The sequence below is a fragment of the Saimiri boliviensis genome, chromosome 11 (genome assembly GCF_048565385.1).
Source record: "Saimiri boliviensis isolate mSaiBol1 chromosome 11, mSaiBol1.pri, whole genome shotgun sequence".
Classification (NCBI taxonomy): Eukaryota; Metazoa; Chordata; class Mammalia; order Primates; family Cebidae; genus Saimiri; species Saimiri boliviensis.
The window spans coordinates 14,909,415-14,929,838 of record NC_133459.1 but is presented as its reverse complement, the minus strand read 5'-3'; the positions used below and the strand labels follow the sequence as shown (position 1 = coordinate 14,929,838).

Sequence of the window (20,424 nt, the reverse complement as noted above, 5' to 3'; positions counted from 1 at the left end):
TGTGGGTGGTTGGGGAAGAAGCACCAGTGGGCAGGAACATGGACTGGGAGTTGGATGCTGGGGGGAAATGTACACACCAGTGGGTGAGGCATGCAGGGGAGGGCTCAGGGCAGGAGTGGGCAGGAGGCGCTGGAGGGCACAAAGAGTTAGATGGGTACAGGCCTTTGGGGAGGTGTGGGGCACTGATGGAGATTGTAGTGCACTGAAAGAATGTCGGGTACAGGCCCCTGGGTGGGCTGAGGCACGGGGGCCAGGTGCTGAGCTAGGGCTTGTGTCAGGACGGTCACCCAGATGCCCTCGGTGCCCCCAGGCGTGGTGCAGAGCATCAAGGACCACATCACAAAGCCCACGGCCATGGCCCGAGGCCGCGTGGCCCACCTCATCGAGTGGAAGGGCTGGAGTGCCCATCGGGCGGGCTGGGAGCTGTCCCCAGCCGAGGACGAACATTACTGCTGCCTCCCGGATGAGCTGCGTGAGGCCCGCTTTGCTGCAGGTCAGCGTGGAGAGGGACCGGCCGGGGCACTGTGGGGGTGAAGCTGGGTCCTTGGGGGGCCCAGATCACTGCATGGGAATTGTCTGGGCAGGAAAAAATAATGGCATGTGGGAGGGGATTCAGTGAGCACTGCCGACCACTGGGGTGTGGATGGGCAGCCCAGAGAGGCCGCCACCCTCCAGCCTGTCCTGGAGCAGCTCCATTGGGCACTGAGGTCGTCCCCACCCGTGCCCCCCTGAGCCAGATCTCGCTGTCCCCTCAGGGGTCGCTGAGCAGTTTGCCATCACGGAGGCCACACTGAGCGCTTGGTCCTCGCTGGACGACGAGGAGCTGCACCCCAAGGACAGCCCCCAGGACATCAGCCAGCTCCAGGGTACAGCCCAGGGAGTCCAGGGTGGGTGGGCAGAGTGGAGCTGAGGCTGGATGCCTGCCCACCAGCAAATGCAGCGTGACCTCGGCCGAGCCCCTTCCTTTTCTCAGCCTAAGTTTCTGCATCTGCAAAATGGGGCAGTGATCCTTGGCCTGCCCATTGCCTGGCAGCACCAAGAGCGTGAAGGAGAGAATGAGCACAGTGGAGGTGGGAATCGGGCGCCTGCCACACTGAGGCTGGGCACGAGGCATCTCACAGAATCCTCACAGCAGCCCTAGGGAGTGGGTCCTGTTGTTCCCATTTTTCTAATTAATGAGGAAACTGAGGCACTCAGGTTCAGAAACTTACTCCAAATGACACAGCTAGAAACGTCAGAGGCAGATCTGAAATTTACCAGCAGGCACAAGCAACCACCTTTCTAGAAGCCCAGGTTACTATTGAGGGCTTCAAGAAGCCTTGGCCCTGGGGGAAGTCTGCACTTAATCCTCCCTGACAGCTGGAGAGGGATGGGGAGGGGACAGAGGTTCAGGGGGAGCCCTGTTACCCCAGTTCTCAGAGAGCACAGGCTGGCTCCAAGCCCACTCTTAACTCCTGTTTACTGCCTCGAGGAGGAACCTGGAGCTCAGAGAGTTTTGGTGACTTGTCGAAGGTCACATGCTCGGCAGTCACACAGTGAGATTTGGAGGCCGGTCGTCTGCCCTTGCCCTCCTTCACACACGCAGAGAGGGCATGGAGCTGGATCTGGGACCCCATTCCTCCCTTACCCTGTTGCTTTTCCAGACCCCGAGAGCGGCTACTTTCCGGACAGCCTTCCTAGCGGCCCCTGGCAGGACGACAGCCTTCAAGCCTTCTCCTCACCCAGCCTCTCCCTTGACAGCTGTCCCTCACCTGAGGAGCCCCTCAGCACTGCTGGCGTCCTGCAGCCCCCAAGCTCAGAGCTGCAGCATCGGCGGCGGCTGCCTGGGACCCAAAGACCCAAGGGTGGGACCCACCTGCCAGGCTCCCTCCGCTCCGTGGACAACGGCTCCCTCTGGGAGGAGGAGGACGAGGTGTTCTATAACTGAGGAGGGGCGGTGCTGGTCCTGCACTGCTCACACCACCATCTCGCCTCCTGGGCAGCCCAGGCACATCTGGACCCCAGGGCCCAGGGCAGGGCATCTCGTCCCCTCCGGTAGGCACAGGGTTGGTGTGGCAGGAATGGGCCAGCGCTTGTGGTGGCCTCTCTGTGCCTCAGCGGACCTGCCCCTGGAAGTGAGAGCCATAATCCCCTCCCCCTTCATTATGTCACTCAGGTGGGCACCTTCCCCTGCAGGGTGTCTGCCCTCAGGGAACTCAAGGACTCTCAGAAACACCAGAGCAGACCGACCCAGAGGAGCCACAGCCAGGCCCCAGGGGGACAGCCAGGGAGAGAACTGGGACCCACTTAGAGCGGGGTCTGGGAACCCTACCTGTACCTGGGGCTCAGGCCCTCCCCACTCCCTCTGTGCATCTGCCCCCCGGCAAAGGCGGGGTGGCCACTTCTGGTAGCTACGCACCCGCTCCCCAGCTCTCCTCACCAGGACATCTGTCCCTGTGGAGTGTCTGTCTGTCCGTCCCTCCCTCTCTGAACCTGCTTCCTCGGTGCTCCCTGCTCCTCGCCCCAGGGAGCCCACTCCCCCTCCTTGCAGCTCCCTCCCATCTCACTCAAGGTTCTCTGAAGACATTAAAGTGGTGGGTTCACCCTGGATGACCTTGGCCTGGTCTCTGCTGGGGAAGATGTGACCTCGGGCCCCTGGGTGGAGACCAGAGGGAGTCAGGGAGGCCCCCTAACCCCAGCACACACACACTGCTGCTACCCAGCCCGAGAGGACCCATGGAGGATGCCCAACGCTCTGTGGACTCCCTGAGGAGCCACACTTGGGGACCCGGCTTTATGAGCTGTGGCTCAGCCAAGCAGGAGACTAGGGCTTGAGCGACACAGGGTCCTGCTTGTCCATGAGGACCAGCATCACAGACCTGGTGGGAGCCCCTCTTTCCCTGGCATCTCCCTGGTAAGAAGTGGAGCATGAGGAGGAGCCCAGGGACCCGAGCCTGCAGTGCCCATGTGGCTGTGGGAAACTCATTCTGGACCAGTGCAGGTGGGGAGGTCACGTCCCAGGCCAGCACCCCTGCAGCTGAGACGAGGGATGGACAGCAGCTCTGGGAACCAGCTTTATTTTTCTCAGGAGCCTCTCACTGGGAATCAGACAACCCCAGAGAGCATCTGTGCCTGCCCTTGGTGACAGCATACCCCAACCTTGTCATTCATTAATGTGATAGTCAGTCACTGAGCACCTGCCAGATACTGGTTTTCTGGCATCTCACGCTCTGAGCTCTGTCCAAGGTGGGATGTGCTTTTCAATCAGGAGCCATCGTTTCTTCCAGGATGAGCCATCCTCTTCCGGGCTAGGTTAGAGCTGCCTCTTATGCCAAGGAAATGGAGCTGGGCTGGAGGGAGGTGTGGGTGGTGATGGGGGAAGACAGCAGGGTCTCGGCCCAACCACAGCACCAGGGCGGCCGGGGTGCTGTGGGCATCTTGCTGGGCCGGCTCACTGTGGGGCTGGTGGATTTGTCAGGTTGGAAATTGCTTTCTTCATCTAGAACAGAGCAAGAGGGTGGGGGTTGGGGGGATGTAGAGGAGGTTGAGAGGGGGGCTCCAGCATTTTTAGTTCCCCTAAGGATTGTTTCTGGGCTGAATAGCAGAGCCCGTGCCACCCCACTGCACAGATGGGATCATCAAGGCTCAGAGAGGGGCAGGCTGGCCACTGGCCAGAAAACAAGATAGGGAGGGCTAGGCCCAGTGGCCAGCCTAGGCCAGGAAGAGGGGCTCATCAGTATCCTCTGAACCCCCCAGGTTTGGATGGGAGCATGCTGGTGTCCCCCCACCTCCCCAGCCTTCTCAGTATGGGTCCCCTGCTTTGCTCTGCCCTGGAGACCCTGGTACCTCTACCCAGGACACGCAGCCCACAGCTCTGCCCCGCGATGTCACAAAGAGGGACTGAAGGTTCAACAGCTCAAAGAGGTTGTGTGCCTGGAGGAGGGATTGTTAGGAAATGCTGGAGGGTAGAAGGCGTCCAGCCCGCCTTCTGGCCACCTTCCTGCCCACGCCTCTGAGCCAGGAAGAGGGGCCGGGCTTGATGTGGGTGGGAGACCAGAGACCCAGGTCTGCAATGTCCAGTGTGGCCACTGGGGGATGCCAGAGTCCAAGCAAGAGGCTGGGTGGGCAGCAGGTGGGCAGGACCCAATATCCAGCACCCTCCAGCAGCACAGAGTGGGCAGTGCCATCTCCAGGTCCCTTGCCAACCTCTGCCCCTCCCCCACCCATGAGTCAGGCTCTGTCCCCAGTGGCTGCGTCATTTGTCCAAGATCACACCGAGAAAATGTGCTGGACCTAAACTGAAATGCACGTGTGCCTTGGTGCCACCCCTTTGTCTCCACTCGGAGACTTCCCTTTGCCAACCCCCCACTTCTCTTTTCTCTTCTCTCTGCCCATCCCCACAATCCTGGCAGTGAGGGGCAACAGCTCGGGAGCTGCCCTGTCCGGCGTGCCGGTGAGGACACAGACCCAGGAGGGGCAGGGGGCAGCATAAGGCAGGTGGGCAGGGCGGGGGTGGGACGGGAGGCTGTAGCCTGAGCGCCTTATCAGCTCTTCCCCCACACGGGGGCCTCACATGTCGCACTCCCTAACTCTCCTGTTACCTCATGCAGGGAGGTCTCTGGGGACAGCTTCAGGGTCACTGGTTCCGTGGGGCAGCCCCCAGCCAAGATGTCCTGGAGACGCTGCCAGGGGTGGGGAAGGGTCACGGGTGCAGAGCCAGCACCCCCAGGCTGCCTCTCTCAGACCACCTCTCCCTCAGATCAGCGGGCCCCTCCCCTCCCAGCCCTGCCGGCCAACCCCCGCCCCATCCCCACGGCCCTCAGGAGTACCCACCTGCTCTCCTGGAGCCCAGGAAAGAGGCTCAGCCTGGAGGGCCTGCACCAGCTGGGGCCTTCGCACGATGCCCACCAGGATCTGGGACTCTGACAGGTGGAGAGGGAGAGGGAGGGAGGCGCGTTACAAAGAACCCGGGACTCACATTGACTTAGCACCTACTTAGCCAAGAACTGTGTTGGGTGTTCCTATGGGGCTATTGTAACTATTGTCACCCTTTATAAAGGACAGGAAACAGGCTCAGCAGCACAGAGAGGTTCGTTGTCTTGCCCATGGACATTCAGCTTCTGATGTAGAGGTGTGGTAGCTGAGGGTGGCTGAGAGGCTGCCAGGGGGCCAGCAGGGACCCTGGCCACCACTGAGATTCCCCACTTTGCAGGTCATCAAGACTGGAGCAAGCTGGGGACGCTGGCACGGTGACGTCTGTGTGTCAGGGCTGGGCTCTCTCCTTCATTTCCCAAGAGGTTTCACATTTGGCGCAGCCCAGTGAAAGTGTGAGCCCAGGAGGCCACCGTGTTCTGAGGCCCTACTGTGTGCTGGGAGCCTTGGCAAGCTTCACTCTGGCCCTGGGGTATCACTGGCATTGTCAGATATTTAGCTTTGAGGGCCCAGCTTAGTGTTTTTGCTTTCTGTTGAGTAGAATAAAAACTTGACACCCAGACATATACATGTCCCCCTACCCTTTATTTTTCTTTTCTTTTTTTGGTTATCTCCTCAAGTTAAAAGACTTTTTTGAGACAGAGTCTCACTCTGTTGCCCAGGCTGGAGTGCAGTGGCACGATCTCGGCTCACTGCAACCTCTGCCTCCCGAGTAGCTGGGACTACAGGTGCAGGCCACCACGCCCAGCTAATTTTTTGTTTTTAGTAGAAATGGGGTTTCACCATGTTAGCCAGGATGGTCTCGGTCACCTGACCTTGTGATCTGCCTGCCTTGGCCTCCCCAAACGCTAGGATTACAGACATGAGCTCCCTCCCCTCTTTAAAATGAACAATGGCCGGGCGAGGTGGTTCACACCTGTAATCCCAGCACTTTGGGAGGCCGAGGCGGGTGGATCACAAGGTTGAGAGATCGGGACCATCCTGGTCAACATGGCGAAACCCCATCTCTACTAAAAATACAAAACATTAGCTGGGCATGGTGGCGCGTGCCTGCAATCCCAGCTACTCAGGAGGCTGAGGCAGGAGAATTGCCTGAACCCGGGAGGCGGAGGTTGCGGTGAGCCGAGATCGCGCCATTGCACTCCAGCCTGGGTAACAAGAGCGAAACTCCATCTCAAAAAAATAAAAATAAAAAATAAAAAAATAAAATAAAAATAAAATGAACAATGAGGCTATTTCTTGGGTGAGCAGTGGGGCCTCACAGCCTGGCCTGTGTTGGTTGAAGCACTTTGCTGTGGCTCTAAGGGTGAAAGAAGACTTTGTCTTAGAGGCTCATTCTTCCTTTGCTCCAGGAGGTGAAGCCTCTTGTGGGGGTCATCGCAACGCAAACATTTTCAGATGAGATATTTGGCATGTTCCACGGTGTGATGTTAACAGTCTTCCAATTAGTGGGAAAAAAAGGGCCCAGCATTTGGGGTGAGAAGTCTGACCTATACTCTCTTGAGTCCTACTTTCCTGACGATGAAAATGCAGTACGTAGAGCTTCAGTGGAATATTCACAATTCTTTAGCTCATACGTGGATCTGTCCCTCTGGGGGTGGGCCTAGGGGTGACCCATATGGTTGTACAGGTTGTTCACTGCACAAGGTGCCTGCCCAAAGTGCAAGTGGAGACCAAAATCCAGCTGTGCTGTGCTTGCCAGGTGTGCACCTTGTCTCATTTGCACAGGGAGACGCGCGGCTGACAGTGGCCTGGAGTGGACAGGGCTCCCCCCCAACCCCGCCTTGTCTTCTGGATGCAGATACGGGACTTGTCCCCACAGGAAATGATGCTCTAGTAAAGGTCTCCCCAAGCACTGGGTTCCATTGCTTTTAACAAGGGCCGCCACGCTTTTGTCTTTAAGGAGACGTTTTCCTCGTGGCAACAGGGATTTGGGGGAGGGGCCTCATCTGGGAAACGCTTGAAGGGAGGCCTGAAGGGAAGCTTCTGAAAGACCCTGGTGGTATCCCCAATCTCTTACTCCAGCAGCTGCCCAGAGGCTGCCTTACAAGCACCCGGCCGTCTCTCTTTAGACAGGTCAATCACCCCAAGGGAGGAAGGCCATGATCTCCATTTTGCTGATGAGGAAACTGAGGCTCAGGCAAAGTGACTTGCCCAAGGTCACACGGTTGGTTGCTAAGCCACAGAGCCTGGATGCAGATCCTGTCTGCCTGGCAGGTCCAAGCAGGAGGCAGAGGGCATCCCCCACCCCACCCCCTGACTTCCTCCCCCATCTGGCTGGCACCTGTGCTCTCCACCAGGGGATACTCGGCTGTGTCTGTGGAGGTCACGACCTTGACCACCTCCTCCAGCGGCATGTCCTTGGCCAGCGTGGTGACGCTGTGGTTCATGAAGTGTTCCACCCTCACACAGTGGGAGCTGCGGGCAGAGGGGCTCCCATCAGGTCCCAGAGTCAGGGATGTCAGACCCAGGCTGGGCAGGGGCATCTCGGGGGAGCTTTGTTGGAACCAGGGACTCATGGCTCTGGAGTGTGGGCAGAGCCGGAGAGGTTCCTGGAATGAGGGACGCCTAGAACCCACGGTGGGAGGAAATCCTGGAGACCACATCCCTGATGGCCCAGTTCGGAATCCCCACCCCCTCCCATGCCAGCATGTCCTCTCCTGTCAGTTCACTTTGGCCTTTTTTACCCAGCAGCCTTCTCCGGAGAATTTCATTTGAATAAAAAGTATATGTGGCTGGGCATGTACTGACTAATGCCTGTAATCCCAGCACTCTGGGAGGCCAAAGCAGGTGGATCACTTGCGGCCAGGAGTTCGAGACCAGCCTGGCCAATATGGTGAAACCTCATCTCTACTAAAAATATAAACAATCCGAGTATGGAGGCACGTGCCTCGTCTGAGCTACCTGGGAAGCTGAGGCAGGAGAATTGCTTGAATCTGGGAGGTGGAGGTTGCAGTGACTGAGATTGTGCCACTGCACTTCAGCCTGTGTGACATGGCAAGAGAGACTCTAGCTCAAAAAAAAAAAAAAAAAAAAAAAAAAAAGTATATCCTTCCTCCAGGGTAAAAACTTGAAGGTTTGGAAACCTCTGGGGTGACAGCCCCATTTTACAGAGAAACAGGTTCAGAGCAAGGCTGCAGCTCGCTCATGTTTGGGATGGGGCCTTGGACCCAGTGACTCTCAGAGCCTCTTTGGTCTGCTTCTCTGGCGCCAGAATCTGCTCTGGTCCGATACGTCTGGTGGAGTGAGGACCTCAAAACCCATTTCCGTTCTTGTTCCACTTCCTGCTCCTGAACTCCCAGGGAAGGCAGCAGAAGTGGGGAGAGGGGAGGACACCCAGCTCTGGTGCTGGAGCAGGACACAGCCCCTCTCTGAGCCCCGGCTTCTTCACCCTGCACACGGGGCGGTATTCATCATCCTGCTGTGAGGACCAGCTGACCACAAGACAGACACAGAGGCCTGAAGCCCGAGGCCTTGCCCATGGTCACCCGGGGCACTGGGGAGAGTGGAGACCAGAGCACAACGGGTGTCAGCCCCTCCCAGCCCCCACGTCCAAGGTCAGCTGCGGTGGTGTTTCTTTTCTTTCTTTCGTTTTTTTTTTTTTTAGATGGCGTTACGCTCTTGTTACCCAGGCTGGAGTGCAATGGCGTGATCTCGGCTCACAGCAACCTCCGTCTCCTGGGCTCAGGCAATTCTCCTGCCTCAGCCTCCTGAGTAGCTGGGATTACAGGCACGCGCCACCACGCCCAGCTAATTTTTTGTATTTTTAGTAGAGACGGGGTTTCACCATGTTGACCAGGATGGTCTCGATCTCTTGACCTCGTGATCCACCCACCTCGGCCTCCCAAAGTGCTGGGATTACAGGCGTGAGCCACCGCGCCCGGCTCTTTTCTTTCTTTCTTTCTTTTTTTTTTTTTTTTTGAGATGGTGTTTCCCTCTTGCTGCCCAGGCTGGAGTGCAATGATGTGATCTCGGCTCACTGCAACTTCCACCTCCTGGGTTCAAGTGATTCTCCTGCCTCAGCATCCCAAGTAGCTGGGATTACAAGTGTATGCCAGCACACCTGGCTAATTTTTGTATTTTTAGTAGAGAAAGGCTTTCACCATGTTGGCCAGGAGGGCCTTGATCTCTTGACCTCATAAGCTGCCTGCCTTGACCTCCCAAAGTGCTGGGATTACAGGCGTAACCCAGCGCGCCCGGCCTGCGGTGGTGTTTCTTTTTAGAGGTGCCCTCCACCCCCGACCCTGCCCAGTCACTGTGACCCTTTCAGCCAGCCTGAGGTGGGCGCTGCTCACCGGATCTTGCGGCCCAGAATCCGTGGCAGGTATGGCAGCTTCTTGACGATGATGGTGCCATCGTAGAAAGAGGGCTGGCAGCTCTGTGCAATGGCATTGGCTGCCAGCACTGCCATCAGCACGGGCAACGAATGCACTATCTGGCCGGTCATCTCAAAGGCCAGCAGCGCCGTGGAGATGGTGTGGGTCACAGCCCCTGAGAAGGCTGCAGCCCCTGTGGGGGCAGAGTCAGGCAGGGCAGCTCAGGCCAGGGGCCAGCCTCACGTGAGGGCAAGGCTGGCACAGCTGCAGCCAGGGTCCAGGCAACAGGCTGGGCACTGTGGGAAGTGCCCCAAGGCCTGAGCTTGATGAGAAAGAGGGATAAGGGAGGCCACAGGGCATGGGGGACAGGACAGAAGCCCTGAGGGAGAGATGGGACCTGGAGAATGGTGGGGCTCAGGAGAGACAGGCCCCCATGAGGGATGGGGACTCACTGGGAGGCTGGGGGCCTGCTCCGTGCCCTGTGGAACCACTGGTTGGTTCTCCAGATCCAGCCCAGACCCACGACGTTGCCCACCCAAAAGGCCCCTGACGCACTCACCTGCCAGGGCATACCCCCCGGGCATGATGGGATTGGTGACCCCTCCAGCCACTATGCCCTCAGGAAAAATGAAAGAGACAGTCTCCCCAAAGAGGCGCCCGATGGCAGCTCCTGACCACAGACTTAGGGTGAGGGGGAGCCAGGCTGACCCGGCCCCCACTGCCCTCCATCCCTGAGGACCATCCTCAGTACCACCCCAGAAAAGGGTGAACCAGGAGCCATAGCCCTGCCCCAAGAACCCCAAAACTCTCAGAACCTCAGGGCTCCAGACTCACCGAAGACAAAGACGGGCATGAAGTACCCGGCAGGCATGGGGATGGTGGTGGCCAGAATCAGCATCCAGAACTGTGGGAGCGGGGAGACCAGGGCAGAACTTAGAGGCTGCTGGGCAAGGCGTGGACAAGGGAGGACAGGACAGGGGACAGGGGCGCATCCTAGAAAGAAAGAGTGTGCCCGGCCATATGCCCATTGCCAGCGTCTGGCATTAGGGGAGGGTCCTCACCCTGAGAAATGCCCACTGTGTGCCTGGCACTGTGCCAGGTATGTTCCTTTTTCCCTCCTCAGCCTTCCCAGTAACCACCCCATTTTAAAGATGGGAAGACTGAGTCCCAGAGAGCTGAAGCCACTTGCCCTGGACCATGTGGGGAGCAGGGGGCACATCATGAAGTATGGGTGGGAGGCCTGGGCTCCATGCCACCAACTGCGGGAAGGTACCCCCCTCCCCACCAAAGCTGATCCTGGCTCTGTGCACCTGTGGGGACCCGGGGGGCCCACCTTCATAACCAGGAAGAAGGCAAGGGTCCCAAAGATGGTGAACCTCGGGTGGTACCATTCCCACCACAGGTGCTGGGGGTCAAGCTCCTCAGGCCAGGGTGGGCTGGAGTTCCGGGTCATCAGCACCCAGGAGTGGTTGTCGAACAGTGAGTCCAGATGCTGCTGCATGGACAGCTGGGGTGGGGCAGGTGGGAACTGGACGTGAGGGGCCCGAGTGGCAGACTCCATCCACCCGTGCACCACCTGACCCCGCCTGGAATTCTCCTCTGCCACTTCCCAGCAGGGGCCTTAGGCCCGAAGCTGTAGTCTCATCCGTAAAATAATGCCCAGGCAGCTCCTCTATGGGGTATTGGGGGGAACTACATGAGATACACGCAAAGCGGGCAACAAATAGGGCTTCCCCACTCCTGCCGCTCCAGCTCAGGGCCCCTTACCCGAGAACCCAGGAAGCGGCCCAGGCCAGGCGGGTAGGTGATGGAGGCGAGAACCAGGGCGGCCAGGGCGGAGTACACAGGCTTGCTGTGGGGTGTGGGTGAGCTCCGGGGCTGGCCCTCCCTTTCCCCCATCCGGAGGAGAGGGCAGCAGGGCCTCGCCCAGGCAGGACCGCAAGGCAAGGACCAGGGAGGAAGAACAGTGGGAACGGAAGACGTGGGCTGGGCCCGCTCCAGGGGACAGACCCTGTGGGTCAGCCCCACACTCCTGGGTATTTTTAGGGGTAGAGGCTGATAGGAGAATTGGGTCACAGGCAGGCTGGGAGGGAGGATAGAGTGGGGCCAGGCCAGGGCGGGGCTCATGCGCCTAGGGCAGGAGGGCTCAGCCAACATAAGGTTGGGGGTACACAGTGGGTGGGCTCGCTGAGAGGTCCCCAGCCCCTAGTCCGGAGCCTACCTAGTGACCATGAGCTTGGAGCTGAACCGATTGTTCTTGATGAAACCAAGGAAGACTCGCTGGCAGAAGAGGTAAGCGCAGCTCACGATGCCGCAGATACCCCTGGGGAGCATGGAGCCATGAGTCCAGAGCCCAACCCCAGAACCAGAGGTCCAGTCCGTACCTGGCGGATGCCATGTTGGACTCGCAGGGGCCCAAGGTTCCCACTCACCCCAGTGCCACAAAAAAGAAGATCTCTGGCAGGTCGAAGGGGACTTCCACCCGAAAACTGGTCTTGAAGAGGGAGGTGATGGTCTCTGGGGAAGGAGGGCAGTGGGGAGTCTAGATGGCGCTCCAACCCCACCCAAACCCAAGTCCCAGGATAACAGACCAGGGTGGAGGGGTTCTAGGTCCTGACCCTGAATCTGTTTCCTGGCATTCGAGGCCCCCACAATCAGGCTCCTGCCTCCCTGTCCAGCCTCGCCCCCTTCTACCCTCAGGGCCCTGCCCTTCATGCCTGACAGGGGTCAGCCCCTCCATCCTCCCAGAAGGAGGTGGAAACAGGAAGGAGGGAAATGAGGGGGCGGAGAGAGAAGGGAAGAGCAAGGAGTGTATACAGGGGAAGAAGGGGGGACCCTTGCCCCAGCCCCCAGGCAGGGCCAGGGTCAGGCAGCCCAGGGGGCTCACCCTGCTCGCTGTTGAAGACCGCCAGGAGTCGGAACATGAAAGCCCCGCAGGTGGCTGCAAAGAAGCCCCTCCAGTAATCCCAGACAGAGAAGTGGGAAGACATGACCTCGATGCTGAACAGGACGCCTGGGGGCGACACTGATCTCAGGTGGGCGCCCCCACCCCCACCCCCACCTCCACCCACCTGCGGCTGTGGAGCGCTCTCTCCATATTACCTCCTCCCTGACCCATCTGTCCTGCTCCCCTGCAGCCTGGACAGGGACAGACAGGAGGGGAGGGCAGGGCATGCGCCCTGGGTGGGGAGGACCCCGCTGCCCAGGGACCCGTCCAGCCTGGAATGCAGGTGTGCGCCCTCTCACTACCGGGCGGGGACAGTTGCGATCCCCATTTTACCGAGGAGGAAGCCGGCTCAGAGAGGCCAACGGGCCAGGATCACACGTGGATTTCAAACCCACGTCTCTCTATTGTCACCCTGAAGCCTCTCAGCACCGCCCAATCACGTCCCCTCCCCCCCCAACCCCCACGTCCCTGGGGGTGGCTGTCCCCAAGGCAGGGCTGAAGTAAGAACTGGAATGAGCCCCGCCCCCTCCTCCAGGCTCTCTGCGGGACTGAGGGAGCCCAGGGTGTGAGGGGAGGAGCGTGAGGGACCCAGGGGGCGGGGCACGAGGGGTCTCACCGCTGAACGGAGCTGCGAAGACTGTGGCCACGCCCACTGCCGCCGCGGCCGCCAGCATTTCGGTTTGCTTGCTCTTGTTCTAGCGGGATCCGAGTCCAGGGCTCAGCGTCAGCCCCTCGCTCCCCACACCCATTCCTCCGAGGAAGCTCCCCAGCCCCTAACCTCAGGCTCCCCGCTGATCGCTGTGCGCACACGGCCCAGATAGGCCGCCATCATCACAGACAGGTGCACGAAGGGACCCTGCAGAGGGAGGGGTGAGCCCAGGGCCCAGGTGAGGGCAGCAGAAGAGCCTCACCCAGAGGCCACCGCAAGGCTTCCCCACCACGCCCTCTCCTCCATCTCCCCAACCCCCAGGGCTGTCCTCAGGTGGCTTTTGTCACGCTCTGGGGACCTGGCCTGCCTCTTCCCCCAAGACTGAGCTCCCTGAAGGCAGGGCCCAGCCCAAGTCCCTCTGATCCAGCTTTGGTGGTGATGGGGGAGAGGATAGGTTCAGGGTGGGGTGGGCGGGGTGGTTGGGGTGCCCTCATGCCTGCCCATACCACTTTGCCCAGGAAGACAGTGCTGCCACAGGCCAGGGTGCAGGAGAGGCCCACCACCTTGGCCCCAAAGTTCTTAATATCCAGGTAGTCCTCCAGGATCACACCCGACAAGATGGTCTTCAGCTCTGGAATTCCAGAACCTTAGCGGAAGGAGGACAGGAATGAGACGGGGACAATCTCTAGATTAAAACTCTCAACACTCTACATTACAGTCTTGCCAGATCAGGAGAACCCTCTCAAGTTAGGATTATTTTCCTTTGGGGACAGGGTCTGGCTCTGTTGGCCACGCTGGAGTACAGTGGCAGGATCATAGCTCACTGCAGCCTCAGATGCCAGGGCTCAAGTTATCCTCCCAAGTCAGCCTCCTGAATAGCTGGGACTACAGGCGGAGACCACTTCACCCAGCTTATTTTTTCAAAAGAAGGAGTCTGGCTATGTTGCCTGGGCTGCTCTAGAACTCTTGACCTCAAGCGATCCGTCTCCTTATGGCTCCGAAAGTGCTGGGATTACAGGCATGAGCCAGTGTGCCCAGCTGGGTTAGGATTCCTGTTTGTTTCAGGCTGGAGTGCATTGGTGAAACACGGCTCACTGAAGGACCAAATTCCCGGCTCAAGCAATTCTCACGCCTCAGCTTCCTGAGTAGCTCCGACCACGGGAACATGCAATCATGCCCAGCTGATTTTTCCTATTTGTTTTAGAGACAGGGTCTCCCTGTGTTGCCCAGCTGGTCTCAAACTCTAGGCACAAATGATCCTCCTGCCTCAACCTTCTAAAGTTCTGGGATTACGGACATGAGTCACTGCACCTGACCCAGGAGAGGATCCTTGAACTCATTTTGCAGATTTGGACACTGAGCGTCACAGAGGGAATGTGAGTTGTTCACGTTCCTCCCCACCAGGCCTGACAGATGGCTCTGGCAGAATGGGGGAAGCCTGGATGAAACCTCAGGCCACTACTGAGTGAGCCTGGAGCTCCCCTCTGCTGGCCTGCAGCTCTCCAGGAGACAGGGCTGAGCGCCCTGCGGGAGCTGTGCCTCCTCCACAGGCCCCTCAAGACACCAGCACAGGCCCCACAGGGGAATCTCTTTCCAAGGAGCCCTTGGAAAGTGGGTAGGGCCAGCAGTGACCCAAGAGTCAAGATCTGGCCTTCTTGCTGTGTGCTTTTGGACAAGCCACACGACCCTTTCTTCTGGGCCTTCGTCTGTAAAATGAGGCTGCCGCTTCCCGACTCCCCCCATCAGAAGCCCCCTGGGATCTGAGAAGGTTTTGGCCAGTGGGGACTGGCATGGTGACCGTGTACTCACCTCCAGAGGAGGGCGTGATGCTCTGGGAGAAGCCCGAGGAGAAAGAGACGAGGGCCACAGGGTACACGGTCCAGGAGAGATACCGGAGCAGGTGACCGTCCCCAATCTCCCGGTACAGCCACTGGTGTGCTGGGGACAGCTGGGTATCAGGAGGCCACCCACAGCCTCTGCAGCCCTCGGGACCAACACTGTGGTGCCCACTTACTGACCAGGAAATGGAGGCACAGAGAGGGGAGGACCAGGACACCTAGTGAGGGGCAGACCCCCGAGAGGAGGCACGAGTACAACCCTGGGTCCGTATCCCGGGTTTACCACTTCCTAGCTGAGTGACCTTGGGCAACCACTCAAGCTCTCTGAGCCTCAGTTTCCCCATCTGTCCAGTGGGCTAGTGATGGGCTCTCTCTCACAGGCTCACTGTAGACTAAAGAGAGCCACTGAGAACTAAATGACACAGGTGTGAAGCTCCAACCACCACAGTAGGTCCTGCTTCAGGCAGCCAAGGGCGTCTCCAGAGCAAGCGTCTTAGACCCTTCCTGCCCACACCCACTCTTCCAGGCAGGCCTCAGGGTGGAGGCAGGCTGCTGAGGAATGGGGGGGAAGGCTCCAGGTTTGGTGATCTAGGCAAGTCCCCCCACTCCTGCCCCAGGGCACAGAGGAGGGAAGGAGAAGGAATGGGGTGGCTGGAAGAGGAGACAGAGAGCTCAGAGGAGGAAGGGCTGTGGGGAACATTCAGGCCTCTCTCCCTTGTGCAAATGAGATGACTGAGGCCCAGAGAGGGGCAGGAGTCTGCCCAGGGTCACACAGCAAGTCAGGAGTAAGGCCAGGACCGGATCCCCACCCAGAGCCCTCTCCCCACCTCCGCTGCACCTGGTGACATCCATCTGGCATCCCCAGAGTGAGCTCAGAATCCCTTGGCCCAGGACAGCACCTGCCTTGGAGAGGTTACCTCGGACCACACTCCTGACAGCGAAGTCCATGGCGTAGCTGACCATGGCCATGAGCACCCCGAGGGCCAGCAGGAAGTACCAGTCCTCGCCCAGGCGGAACAGCTTCTGCTTCAGCCACTCCAGGCCTCCTGGGGCAGGGCATAGGGGTCGTGGCCCAGGGTGGGGCAGGGTACACAGACAGTCTTCCTTGGAGGCCTGCTGGGCTCCAGGCAGGGAGACTGGGGCAGAATGGGTAGAGCTTGGTGATGGAGTCTGGGGTAGTTCTGAGGGGGCCCTTCCTCACACGGGGCTGGGCGGGATTTGTGGAGGGTGACAATCATGACACAGTGGGTGCCAGGACTGCTGCCCCTGCCGGAAAGCCTTTGACCTGTCCACCCTCTACATCCCTGCGTCTACTGGGGGCCCCTGGTGGACAGGGAGTGCGGAGGGGGCTGGCAGCTACGCTTTCACCCGAATCCCTGCAGGGTCCGTAGCTTAGAGAGCTCCAGGGTCCAGCAGACTCCTGCATGTCCCAGGACCTGTGGCACCAGGTATCCTCTGGGTCCCCAGCAATGCCCCTGGCCCACTGGCTGCCAGCCCAGCCTGGGAGCTGGCCATCACTGACTGTGGGCACCAGCCCCTGGGGCTGCACTTAGCTTCCTTCTGGGGTCCCTGCCTGCTCTGCCCCATAGCTGAGGGGCTCTGAGCAAAGGTGCCAAGTGCAGGCTGCCCCAGCCCCCTGCTGTACCCCAGCTGTCCCCGCAGCTGACCCTTGGAGCCCCTCATTGGCACAGGTAGGTGAAGGAGAGGCCTAGAAGAAGGGTGGGCACAGTGACCAGGCCTCAGGCTGTATCTCTCAAAAGGCAGAGGGGGCCGGGCGCGGTGGCTCAAGCCTGTAATCCCAGCACTTTGGGAGGCCGAGGTAGGTGGATCACGAGGTCGAGAGATCGAGACCATCCTGGTGAACATGGTGAAACCCCATCTCTACTAAAAATACAAAACATTAGCTGGGCATGGTGGCACGTGCCTGCAATGCCAGCTACTCAGGAGGCTGAGGCAGGAGAATTGCCTGAACCCAGGAGGCGGTGGTTGTGGTGAGCCGAGATCGTGCCATTGCACTCCAGCCTGGGTAACAAGAGCGAAACTCCGTCTCAAAAAAAACAAAAAAACAAAAAACACAAAAAATTAGCTGGGCATGGTGGCAGGTGCCTGTAATCCCAGCTACCCAGGAGGCTGAGGCAGGAGAATTGCCTGAACCCAGGAGGCGGAGATTGCGGTGAGCCGAGATCACGCCGTTGCACTCCAGCCTGGGTAACAAGAGCGAAACTCCGTCTCAAAAAAAAAAAGGCGGAGGGCAGATGCCAGGCCCATCTGACCCACAGACAGCTGAACAGACAGACCCCTTCCCTCCCTACACCCAGGAGACTCTCGGCCGTGATGTCCTGGACAAATGCCAGGAGGAGGGTGGCTCCTGGGCAGGGAGGTGGGGTGGGAGCTGGGCAGGGGCATGTCCTGAGGGGTCCGCCACGGGGAGGGGAAGGGAACCTGGATCTCACCGCGGATGCCTCGGCGGATGCGGGGACATGGGCCCCATAGCTCCCACAGAGTTACAGGGTCCCCTGAGGAGCCCTCGCGCAGCCCCACCAGTTCCTCCATCAGGTCCTGGGGAAGCAGATAGAGGCAGGGACCCGGGTGAGCCGCTCTGGATAGAGGCAGGGACCCGGGTGAGCCGCTCTGGATAGAGGCAGGGACCCGGGTGAGCCGCTCTGGATAGAGGCAGGGACCCGGGTGAGCCGCTCTGGATAGAGGCAGGGACCCGGGTGAGCCGCTCTGGATAGAGGCAGGGACCCGGGTGAGCCGCTCTGGATAGAGGCAGGGACCCGGGTGAGCCGCTCTGGATAGAGGCAGGGACCCGGGTGAGCCGCTCTGGATAGAGGCAGGGACCCGGGTGAGCCGCTCTGGATAGAGGCAGGGACCCGGGTGAGCCGCTCTGGATAGAGGCAGGGACCCGGGTGAGCCGCTCTGGATAGAGGCAGGGACCCGGGTGAGCCGCTCTGGATAGAGGCAGGGACCCGGGTGAGCCGCTCTGGATAGAGGCAGGGACCCGGGTGAGCCGCTCTGGATAGAGGCAGGGACCCGGGTGAGCCGCTCTGGATAGAGGCAGGGACCCCAGTGAGCTGCTCTGGATAGAGGGAAGGACCCCAGTGAGCTGCTCTGGATAGAGGGAGAGACCCGGGTAAGCTGCCCCACATCCTCTCGCTGCCTCTCAGCCCTTCCGGGGCTCTCCCTCCCAAATGAAGAGGAAGGATTGGGCTTTCGCGGGTGTGTGTGTGTGTGTGTGTGTGTGTGTGATCACACTAGGTCTGCGTGTGCCCTCATCCCTCAGGTTCTGTCACTGAGGGTGTGCCCCTATGTGTGTCATTGTGTGGGATGGGGGTGGGATTCCTAGGTGTCCCCCGTGTCCAGCAGCCGAGTGGGCACAGGCTGGAGCCCAAGCCCTGCTCAGAGCCTTCCCCTTCTGTGGCCACGCTCGCACCCTTCTGGATCGCTTGGCGCTTCCACTGCTGGAAGCAGTGTCTGACCATGGCTGTGACTCTCTCCCTGCAGAGTCCCAGGGATGGCTCTGACTCTCCCTGTCCACTCCTGAGCACTCCTCACCCCAGCTCAGGCCACAGAGGCAGGAAAACCCCAGGCCCAGAATGAGACCCCTCCAGGACCAAAGTGAGGTGTTGGCTCCTGCCCTCACCACCCCCTCCTCCCTGCCTGCCTAGCCCTGGCAAGCCCCAGCTCCTTGCAGCCACCCCTCACCTGTCAGTCCTGCTGTGGCTGAGCTGACCCTCTTCTCACAGAGCCTCCAGCTCCCCTGCACCTGGACAGGTGTGTGTTCCAACAATCAACAGCCTCCCCCCCTTTCCTGCCTGGGCCCAGAGTTTATGGCAAACACTTCAAATGTCCTTGAAAACCAACCAGAACTGCCCAGGAGCAGAGCAGAGCAGAGCCGCCAAGAGAGAGGGGGCAGTAGCTTCCCCACCCACCAGAGCCACACAGAGGGTGGTGCCCGGCTGCACTCAGGCTCCCGGGGTGTTGCTGGGCAGGGAGGGGAGCTCACGCACACAGCAGGACAGCGAGGGGTCATCTGCCCGAGCTGAGGCTCAAGGCCCAGGGGACTCAGAGCTGGACATGGAAGGTTTGGAAAAGCACAGAGGGAGATGGAGGAGGCTGGGCAGGGAAGGCAAGGACAGGCCGGCAAAGGTGAGTGGGGCAGCACGATGGCACCCTCCCTGTGTGCCAGGCACACAGCCTTCCCCAGATTAATCACCGTAAGTGCCCACGGAAACCCCATGAGGCAGGCAGGGTGATCCTGTTATAATGGCGTCTCAGGGAGGCGAGGCTGCCTGTCCAAGATCACAGAGGCTGAGGCACAGCCAGGCTCCCAGCCAGGGTTGCCTAGGGTCAACCATTCCCCACTCACCCAGTTGCTTTTCCAGACCTGGAGAGTAGCTACCTTCAGGACAGCCTGCCCAGCGACTCTTGCAAGATGACAGTCTTCAGGCCTTCTCGCCCGGCTTCTCCTCCAGCTGCTGGCCCTCTTCCGAGGAGCCCCCCAGCACCGCTGCCATCCCGCAGCCCCCAGCCCAGAGCTGCAGCATCGGCGGTGGCTGCCTGGGACCCAAAGACCCAAGGGTGGGACCCACCTGCCAGGCTCCCTCCCCTCCGTGGACAATGGCTCCCTCTGGGAGGAGGAGGACGAGGTGTTCTATAACTGAGGAGGGGCGGTGCTGGTCCTGCACTGCTCACACCACCATCTCGCCTCATGGGCAGCCCAGCCATATCTGGACCCCAGGGCCCAGGGCAGGGCATCTCTTGTCCCCTCGGGTAGGCACAGGGTCGGTGTGGCAGGGATGGGGCCAGCGCTCATGGTGGCCTCTCTGTGCCTCAGCGGACCTGCCCCTGGCAGTGGGAGCCATAATCCCTTCCCCTTTCGTTATGTCACTCAGGGGGGCACCTCCCCCTGCAGGGTGTCTGCCTTCAGGGAACTCAAGGAATCTCAGAGACACCAGGGAAGACCGGCCCAGAGGAGCCACAGCCAGGCCCAGGGGGACAGCCAGGGAGAGAACTGGGACCCACTTAGAGCGGGGTCTGGGAACCCTACCTGTACCTGGGGCTCAGGCCCTCCCCACTCCCTCTGTGCATCTGCCCCCCGGCAAAGGCGGGGTGGCCACTTCTGGTAGCTACGCACCCGCTCCCCAGCTCTCCTCACCAGGACATCTGTCCCTGTGGAGTGTCTGTCTGTCCGTCCCTCCCTCTCTGAACCTGCTTCCTCGGTGCTCCCTGCTCCTCGCCCCAGGGAGCCCACTCCCCCTCCTTGCAGCTCCCTCCCATCTCACTCAAGGTTCTCTGAAGACATTGAAGTGGTGGGTTCACCCTGGATGACCTTGGCCTGGTCTCTGCTGGGGAAGATGTGACCTCGGGCCCCTGGGTGGAGACCAGAGGGAGTCAGGGAGGCCCCCTAACCCCAGCACACACACACTGCTGCTACCCAGCCCGAGAGGACCCATGGAGGATGCCCAACGCTCTGTGGACTCCCCGAGGAGCCACACTTGGGGACCCGGCTTTATGAGCTGTGGCTCAGCCAAGCAGGAGACTAGGGCTTGAGCGACACAGGGTCCTGCTTGTCCATGAGGACCAGCATCACAGACCTGGTGGGAGCCCCTCTTTCCCTGGCATCTCCCTGGTAAGAAGTGGAGCATGAGGAGGAGCCCAAGGACCCGAGCCTGCAGTGCCCATGTGGCTGTGGGAAACTCATTCTGGACCAGTGCAGGTGGGGAGGTCACGTCCCAGGCCAGCACCCCTGCAGCTGAGACG

At 60.0% G+C, this 20,424-nt stretch overlaps 2 protein-coding genes across 2 annotated transcripts in view; one reads left to right on the top strand and one right to left on the bottom strand.

Moving 5' to 3' along the window:
* Positions 1-3,085, top strand: part of FAM131C (family with sequence similarity 131 member C) — a 20,042-nt gene extending 16,957 nt beyond the window's left edge. Inside the window, exons 5-7 of the mRNA XM_003934968.3 lie at positions 311-493; positions 756-866; positions 1,644-3,085. Of these exons, the coding sequence (XP_003935017.1) occupies positions 311-493; positions 756-866; positions 1,644-1,927 (578 nt within the window). The 3' untranslated portion in view covers positions 1,928-3,085. The remainder of the gene's footprint in view (positions 1-310; positions 494-755; positions 867-1,643) is intronic.
* LOC101044206 (chloride channel protein ClC-Kb) lies at positions 3,043-20,361 on the bottom strand. Its single transcript, XM_039473505.2, has 20 exons — positions 18,367-20,361; positions 17,115-17,220; positions 15,579-15,707; positions 14,633-14,761; positions 13,330-13,469; positions 12,953-13,030; positions 12,791-12,869; positions 12,115-12,240; positions 11,660-11,744; positions 11,449-11,550; positions 10,995-11,079; positions 10,561-10,734; positions 10,062-10,131; positions 9,787-9,897; positions 9,207-9,420; positions 7,196-7,329; positions 4,813-4,901; positions 4,581-4,661; positions 3,826-3,912; positions 3,043-3,478 (listed from the first exon to the last, which is right to left on the bottom strand). The coding sequence occupies exons 2-20, from the start codon at positions 17,212-17,214 to the stop codon at positions 3,431-3,433; spliced, it is 2,061 nt and encodes a 686-aa protein (XP_039329439.2). The 5' UTR covers positions 17,215-17,220; positions 18,367-20,361; the 3' UTR covers positions 3,043-3,430.
* Positions 20,362-20,424: the final 63 nt, after the last annotated feature.